Below are 7,279 nucleotides of genomic sequence, written 5' to 3'. Positions count from 1 at the left end.
ACCGTGTGGATGGGGAGCGTGGTGCTAGAGCGCAGGTGAAGAGAAGAGGAGGCGGAGAGGCCGCATTCATGAGGTTGTCTTGGGCGCCACTGTAAACAGCCACTGCGCCACCACGAGGCCACAACTGAAAAAAAAAACGCTGAAGAGGCGTGGCAAGCCTGCCCTTCTCCTTGTGTGTGGCGATGCTGGGGATTATACAGTCGTGCGTCCTTCGCTGCGTATCCCTATCCCTGTTTTATACCCACCTCTGTGGCGGGGAACGTGGCATCAGCTGTTTTTCAAAGGCAGATAGTATACGCGCCATGACTGCGTTGCTGCTTAATCCTTGGTGTGAATATAAGAAGGGCGCGATGTAACGCTGGTGGAACACGGCGGTGTTCGCCGTTCCGTTCGCCATCGTCGGTTGATGTGGGTGTTCAGCATTTGTGGGCTTAGCACACGACGACAAGGGGTGGGGTTCGGGCAATCGTCGAAGGGATCCCACGGCCTTCGGTGCAGCTGTTGGGGGCTGGCAACTAAGCAGCAAGTCAAGTGGGTCTTCAGACTTCAGCCACTCTTTGGACGCGTGCTTGCTGTTTGAGAGCTCCTTGCGCTCTATTTTGCCTTCTCTGCGGCGTCAACCGCTTCTGTGAAGGTCTTGCCAATTTGTTCTTTGTGTAAGTGGGTAATGGATTCCCTTCCATTGTTTTATATGCGAAGCGTACCTTTCTGCGAGCCGGTGAACCGCAAGCAATGGCTTCCTCTCCTCCTTCAACTCTGCTTTTGATGGCTTGTGGCGTGCTTGCGCCTCATTAGCGCTGCCCCGCCCAGGTTATATTAGAGGCAGGGGAAACATGACGTGGACGGCGCTTCGCGTTGAGCGGGTTCTGGACGGCATTGCTGCGCTCCACAAGAGGAAGGACGCCGACCGTGTAGAGCACCTGCAACGAGAGAATGAGCGACTGAGCAAAGAATTGTCCGAAATGGAGCGGGTGCACAAGGCAGCCGTACAGGATCTTTCCGAGAAGGGGTTGAGAATGGAACGGCTGATGCGGCAACTTTTATCCGAGCGCAGTCGGTTGACGGGGGAATTGGCGAAGTTGCGTGAAACAAAAAGATCCCTTGAGGGCATACTCAATTCAAGGGCCTGCTTAACGGAAACTTCATCGAAAGCTGATATGGCCGTGCAAACGGACGCGCTGCGCCCACTTGCTCTCCTCAACGAACAGAGCACGCAGACGTTTTACGAATTGGAGGACGTGGCCGTGCAAACGGACGCGCTGCGCCCACTTGCTCTCCTCAACGAACGGGCCACGCAGACGTTTCACGAATTGGAGGACGTGGCCGTGCAAACGGACGCGCTGCGCCCACTTGCCCTCCTCAACGAACGGACCACGCAGACGTTTTCAGGAAAGAACTCAAATTCGTCCATGAATCCTGTGACTGTAGCTGAATTGACGTGTCAGTCGTCGTTTTTTTTAAAGGCGAAGATGCCTTCAGTAACATATACTTACGGACTTGCGACTCCCACTTCAATTCATTACGTTAACGGGGCCGAACGTCTCGCGCTCGCCATGTATGCTGTTGGACAGTGGGTTGAGAGCGTTAAGTTTGACATTCATAACTCAGATTATGTTTTTGTGGGTTTGAACGTGGAGGGGTGGTGGCAGTGGCGGCGGCAGGCGCTGGGACAATTGGACGCGGCCACTGATGTCGTCAGGGCCTACAGCGATGCTGCCGATCCGTTGTGGTGGTGTGGGGCGTTGGCTTCTGCTCTTTTGGATTTGGACGTGGAGCGTAATATGTCAGTTGGAGATTTTCTTGTGGCCAGCTGTGGTTGCGAGGTGGGGGCAGAAACAGCCTGCAATCCAGTTTCGCTTAATGAGATGGTGGCATTCTTAACAAGGACCACAAGCTATTGCTTGTTGGTGACGAAAAAAGACTCAGTCCTTGGTGATCACCTTGCGCTTGTACTTGCGGTTTCTGTACTTGAGAATGAGGCCTTATTTTATATTGTGAGACCCGGTGATGCTGCTGCAAAGGGTGAAGAAACCGCTGGAGGGGACTCTATGCACACGCTAATAGGTGAGTGGCGTTGTAGCCGCGAATTGTTGACGCAGTTTGATCTCTTTCAAACGGTGAGGTGCTTCCCACAGGGCGCGAATCCGGAGATTCGCTGGATGGACGTCGTGGAGGGGCACTTGACGGCCGTGTCGGTGGGGCTGCCAGAGGAGGTTTCGCTGGTGCGCGACACCATGCACGCCAGGCTGTTGGATCTCGCAACCTCTCTCTGGTGGCCAATAGAGCCAATTCTACGCGAGGGTAATGCTTTGATGTTTTTTAGTCCCCTTCTAGAGCGCGCCGCCGCCGTTGTTGTTGTAGTGAACGTTGATGCAGCCACCGTTCGCCGCCTTGACCTTCTGCAGGCTTCGGCGAAGGAGTTTGGCTTTCCAGGAAGCCCAAAGGCGGTGATTGTTCAGGTTAATGGACAAGAAGTATGTACGAGTCGCCTCACACTGAACCCGACGTTGGAGCGAGAGGCAGCACTGAGGGAGGGGAACGTGTCTCGGTCCGCTCACTTTGCGGAACCTGAGCCCGCCGCCGGCACCGGGGATGCTGAGGAATGCGGCAGTGTTGTTGGTAGTCGCAGGGGCGACAGCGGTGGGACTTTTGGAGGAGTCTCCTCACAGCACTTGATTACTGCAGCTGATGCAGACGCTTTTTTTCAGATGTTCCACAGAACGCTGGCGATGCATTTGGAATTTATGGTGAACTACATGGACCTTGTCTTCCGACTCCTCTTATCCGTTATGTGGCTGCCGTCGCCCGGCCTAATCGAGGAGGGCCGCGCCGTTGCAACGCCACCTATGCTGAGCGCCACCATTGCTCGGCAGCATTTGGAGCTCGCCGCAATGAGAACTAGAAACACCTCTGTGAGTGGGGCCTTGTGTCGTGCTGCGGCTGCGTTGGATTCAACCAAGGCGATGATGAACGGCTTAGAGGAGGAGAATGGCGCCCTCCGGGCGGAATTGGCGCGGTACGCCTCCGTTTCTGAGGAATTGCGCCAGGAGACTCATGCCAAGGAGGAACAGTTGGCGGGGGCCGCGAGATACTGCGGCGCCGTCGAAGAACAACTGCGTCTCGCCATGACTTCCTTCCTGCAACTCCGAAGTTCTGCTGAGGATATGCAAAAAGACAACTTTATAGCGACGTCTCAAGCGAACAGGAAACGAGGCCCGATGGGGCCCCACGAGGAGTGCTCCCCCTCGTCCTCAGAAACGGGTAGCTTATCGTAGCAAAAAGCAGAAGAGGAGGAGGAAGAAAAAACAAAACAAAACAAAGGCGGGGCTAAGAATACATGTGGCTTTGCACATATATATGTATCGCATTGTGTGTGTGTGTTTTTTTTTTGCTGCGTGTGTGTGGATGCCTTCTCTCATTGTTCTCATAGCGGAGGGCTGTGTGGTGTTTCGTCCCGCCGCGGTTCGTGTTTCTTCCCTCTTGCTTCGTTTCTGGTGTCTCTTCGCTTAGTTCCAGGAAGGTGGTGGGGCGGCGGTGCATGGCGTCTTCCTGCTCCTCCTCAGGTTCTTCCACTGGCTCCTTCCCCTTGGCGGACGAGGGCAGCGTTGTCCGTGAGGTTGTGGCTTCGCTGCAGCTGCCCCTGCAGCGACAGCAGGAGCTGCTCACGCGGATACAGAACTGCGAAGAGGAGATAGAGAAGTTGAAGCTCTACTCGTTGCGCAGGCCAAGTGGGGGCCTCCTGTCCCCATCGGAGGCTCAAAAAGGCAGTGAGTGGAAGGCCGGGTGTAAGAACGGCGAGTTGGGCGCTGGGGCAGAAAGGATGTGCGATTACTGTTTCAAGGTGGCACGCTGCTGGCCCTGCCAAGAGTGCGAGCGTGAGTGGTACTGCAGTAGTCCTTGCCAACGTCTGCGGGAACATGTGCACCGTCCGTTCTGTCGGCATCGAAGACAGCTGAGGTGACTCCACAGCCGTCATTTATGCATGTACTACTTCTTCTGCGTTGAAGTTGTGTGCGATGACGCCTCTTTTTCTGCTTGCCGTTCTTCTTGCTCTGCCACGTGACGCATTTTCGGTGCGGTCCATCCCCTCGTACCACCGCCTCATCTGTTGTCTGTTGCCGTCGCAGCTCTTCTGGTGAAGGAGGGACTACCAAGGAAGATAAGGGGCTGGCTCAACTGGGAAAGAAAGAAAACGAAAAAAAGAAAAGTCTGGTGCAGACATGGACCAGTTGCGGCGTCTCGCTCTTAGCCTCTCGGACCCGAATTTGTGGGAGTCGCGGGGGGCGCGGCTGGAATTGACTCGCTTCTTGGCACCCGAAAATCTTCGCAACGTGTGGCTTCACGGCGAGCAGGATACGGCGGAGACGCTCCTCCGCGAGGCAGAGACGGTTGGGAGCCCCGAAGTTTACGCTGCTCTCGGCGATGCCTTTAAGCGGCTCTTTGACGCGGGTGCCGGCGGAGCAGCTGCGGAGGAGTTCATCCGCTTGGACACCTCGCACATCGTCACACGTTTTCTTGTGAACGGCATGGCACACGAGGATCTCTACAGGGCGGCAAGTGTGCGACCGGCACTGATGCGTCTGATGGCTCTGCTGCCGCCCGAGCTGGCGCCGCCTGTGGGGGAATTGTTGTCAGCCGCCCTACAGAACGAGCGGGTGCTGCGCTTGTTTGACGAGAATAGCCCTGAATCCCCAGAGAATGAAATGGTGTGTCAATTCCTGCTCCACTACACGGTGTTGATTTCATTCATAACTTCAACGACGACAGCCGCGTTTGAGCACGACCCGCTTCTTGTAGCCAACTACCTAATGATTAGTTGTATCATTTCTAGGCACGTGGCGATACCGCCGGAGTTGCTTGAAAAAATTGAGCGGGCGCTCGCGGACTACGAGGATGTGTTTGTGTTTTGCTCCGTTTGCCGCGCGTGTGCCACGTCTCTCCAACATCATGAACTCAACGCCGCAAGGTACGCGTCTTCATGGGGAGTGAAGGCTGCCCGTCCCTTGTCGCAGTGTGACGATGCCACTCGAGCTGCCATCTATGGCGTGCTTGGCGCCGCAAGCACTACTGCTGCCGGATGGCGCAGTGTCTATCCGTGTGTGCGCATAGAGGAGGAGATTGTGCGCGCGTTGGGCGTCGCCGCGCTCCGACCCGGGGCCTTAGGCTTAATGGATGTACTTGTACAATCTCCACATGTCCCAGACTTATTTTTCAGCTCCTCGCTCTTGCAGACTGCATGGCGGTTGCACGGAGACACCGATGATGTTACTCGAGAGAACTTGTGGCGTTTTATTAGCGATGGCTTGACGCGAGACAGCATTGTGCTGTCGTTGGCATCACCGTGCGCCGCATTTTTGTGTTCTCTGACGCATGAAGGCAGCGTGACTGTGCGTGAGCTGCAGCTGCGGGTTGCCACTTTCCTTGTGAGGGGGGCAGGCCTTTCGCAGGAGGTGGTGGATGACCTAAAACAGTTTGCTTCACGGGGACTCTATCCGCCTGCAGCTGTCGGTGTGGAGGCGATCGCACCGCGTTGAAGGCGTCTAGTGGAAATAGACGTATATACATGCATCCACTGCTAACCCTTCCTCCCGTCGTTGCCGCTCGCCATGGGGGAGGAGCGATAGGCCCTTTTGAGGTGCGGCCCAGAGTGGAAGCGGGGATGCGTGCGAGAACACTCTGTTCGTGTTTTTTTTATTGTTCTTACGATGCGTTCACCATCATTCCTCCTGTCAATGTGGCTTTCTCCCTCTGTTCTCTTATTCCCGTATTTTTTTTATTTGCCTTTTTTGCTATTGCTGCTGCTTTGTGTGCCCTTCTTCTTGTGGAGGGAGTTCGGGTAGCTGCGAGCGTGAGAGTGTGTGGTTGCTGTCCCTCGGGCCTCATGTCTGTCCGCGAGCGCGCCGTAGTGCTGATCGATGGCCCGGCCCTAGTGCACCGCTGGTACCACCGCTGGAGCTACACTAGTAAGAAGACCCCGGTGGACGTGAAGCGGTTTACCATCACCAACGCCCGGCACATGGTTGCCACGGCGCACAGCTTTGACCCCAGCCACCTCGTCCAGCACCTCCTCTCCCCGCAGGTAGAGTACGCCCACACCCCGAAGCACAACAAAATCATCGTTTGCTTTGATCAGGGGGACGGCGGACGGCGCGAGATCTACCCGCACTATAAGGAGAACCGCGAGCAGCGTGAGCACGCGGTGGAGCTCTCCGTGATTAAGAAAGTCGCGACTAAGGTGTTCACGGGGGAGCCCAAAAACACACTCCTTGTTCTTCCTGACTTCGACGCCAAACTCAAAGATGTGGACGCAGAGGCGGATGACATGATTGCCACCTTAGCGCTGCACAACCAGCAGCTTAAGATACCCACGGTGGTGATGTCGCACGACTACGACCTTTACCAGCTTATAGATGAGGCCAATAAGTGCTACCACTACGATATACGCACAAAACATTTGGTCTCCGAAAAAGGTGTCATTGAGCGTCTCGGGGTACATCCGAAACTTGTCCGCGACTTCAAGTCCCTTGCCGGTGACTCCTCGGACAACATTCCCGGCGTGAAGGGTATAGGAAAGACCCGCGCCCTACAGCTGCTTAAGAAATACGGCGATTTAGAGGGTGTTCTCACAAAAGGCAGCAAAAAGCAGGGCGGACATTTAGGTGACCTGTTACGTGCCGGCGTGGCAGATGCGGAGCTGTCGCGAAAATTGGTGGAGCTGCGAAACTGTCCCAAAATACTGAAAGCCTGTGAGGCCTTCATGAAGCTGTAGTCTGCGAGAGCGAGAGCGGGAAAAGGGAGGCACTCGTTGTTTGCCCTTTCTTGTTTACTAGAAGGTGAAGCCGCGGCGAGAAAACACCTGCCTCGCCCCCCTTCCCCCCAAAGAAACGCAGGAAAACAAAGAAAACACCAAGAGGGGAAAACGGAATTCGCAACAAATACTCCATAGATTCATTTGTCGTCTTGTCTTTGCATTTGTTTTTATTGTTCTTTTTTTTTTGTTAATGCACTGTTTGGGTGGTTGGTTGGTTGTTGTTTGTTTTCGGTGGGGTGTGTGCGCCCGTACTTGTGGCTGTCCCGCCTTTCTGCCACGTAGAGGGGCGCGTGCCGCACACCCCGCCCTTTAGCAAAACACAAACAGCCACAAAACAAAACAAAAATAGAGGGGCGGGGGCGGCGTGCCCGTGGAACCAACGTAAATAAAAAGAAAGCAACGGCGGCAACTGGGGGGAAAACGAAGAATCCGTGCAACAGCCCATGGTGCCTTTTTTTTTTTGCACCT

The 7,279-nt window shown here is 55.2% G+C and overlaps 4 protein-coding genes across 4 annotated transcripts, besides 4 other annotated features; all 4 read left to right on the top strand.

Annotated features, from left to right (window-relative positions):
* Nucleotides 1–833: 833 nt before the first annotated feature.
* On the top strand, nt 834–3,275 carry Tco025E_03284 (uncharacterized protein; the record flags this gene model as incomplete). The annotated part of the gene is made up of 1 exon (XM_029370204.1): nt 834–3,275. The coding sequence occupies one exon, from the start codon at nt 834–836 to the stop codon at nt 3,273–3,275; it is 2,442 nt and encodes an 813-aa protein (XP_029229746.1).
* A 93-nt stretch (nt 3,276–3,368) lies between these two features.
* Nucleotides 3,369–3,404: a microsatellite.
* Nucleotides 3,405–3,538: 134 nt separating this feature from the next.
* Nucleotides 3,539–3,961, top strand: Tco025E_03283 (uncharacterized protein; the record flags this gene model as incomplete). Its single annotated transcript, XM_029370203.1, has 1 exon — nt 3,539–3,961. The coding sequence occupies one exon, from the start codon at nt 3,539–3,541 to the stop codon at nt 3,959–3,961; it is 423 nt and encodes a 140-aa protein (XP_029229745.1).
* A 219-nt stretch (nt 3,962–4,180) lies between these two features.
* Nucleotides 4,181–4,206: a microsatellite.
* A 14-nt stretch (nt 4,207–4,220) lies between these two features.
* Nucleotides 4,221–5,534, top strand: Tco025E_03282 (uncharacterized protein; the record flags this gene model as incomplete). The annotated part of the gene is made up of 1 exon (XM_029370202.1): nt 4,221–5,534. The coding sequence occupies one exon, from the start codon at nt 4,221–4,223 to the stop codon at nt 5,532–5,534; it is 1,314 nt and encodes a 437-aa protein (XP_029229744.1).
* Nucleotides 5,535–5,881: 347 nt separating this feature from the next.
* Tco025E_03281 (mitochondrial structure specific endonuclease I (SSE-1)) lies at nt 5,882–6,769 on the top strand (the record flags this gene model as incomplete). Its single annotated transcript, XM_029370201.1, has 1 exon — nt 5,882–6,769. The coding sequence occupies one exon, from the start codon at nt 5,882–5,884 to the stop codon at nt 6,767–6,769; it is 888 nt and encodes a 295-aa protein (XP_029229743.1).
* A 191-nt stretch (nt 6,770–6,960) lies between these two features.
* Nucleotides 6,961–7,040: a sequence feature (A-rich).
* An 84-nt stretch (nt 7,041–7,124) lies between these two features.
* Nucleotides 7,125–7,156: a microsatellite.
* Nucleotides 7,157–7,279: the final 123 nt, after the last annotated feature.

This window comes from Trypanosoma conorhini (assembly GCF_003719485.1).
Source record: "Trypanosoma conorhini strain 025E chromosome Unknown Tco_14.4_contig_00145, whole genome shotgun sequence".
Lineage (NCBI taxonomy): Eukaryota > Euglenozoa > Kinetoplastea > Trypanosomatida > Trypanosomatidae > Trypanosoma > Trypanosoma conorhini.
This window is presented reverse-complemented; position numbering and strand designations above follow the sequence as displayed.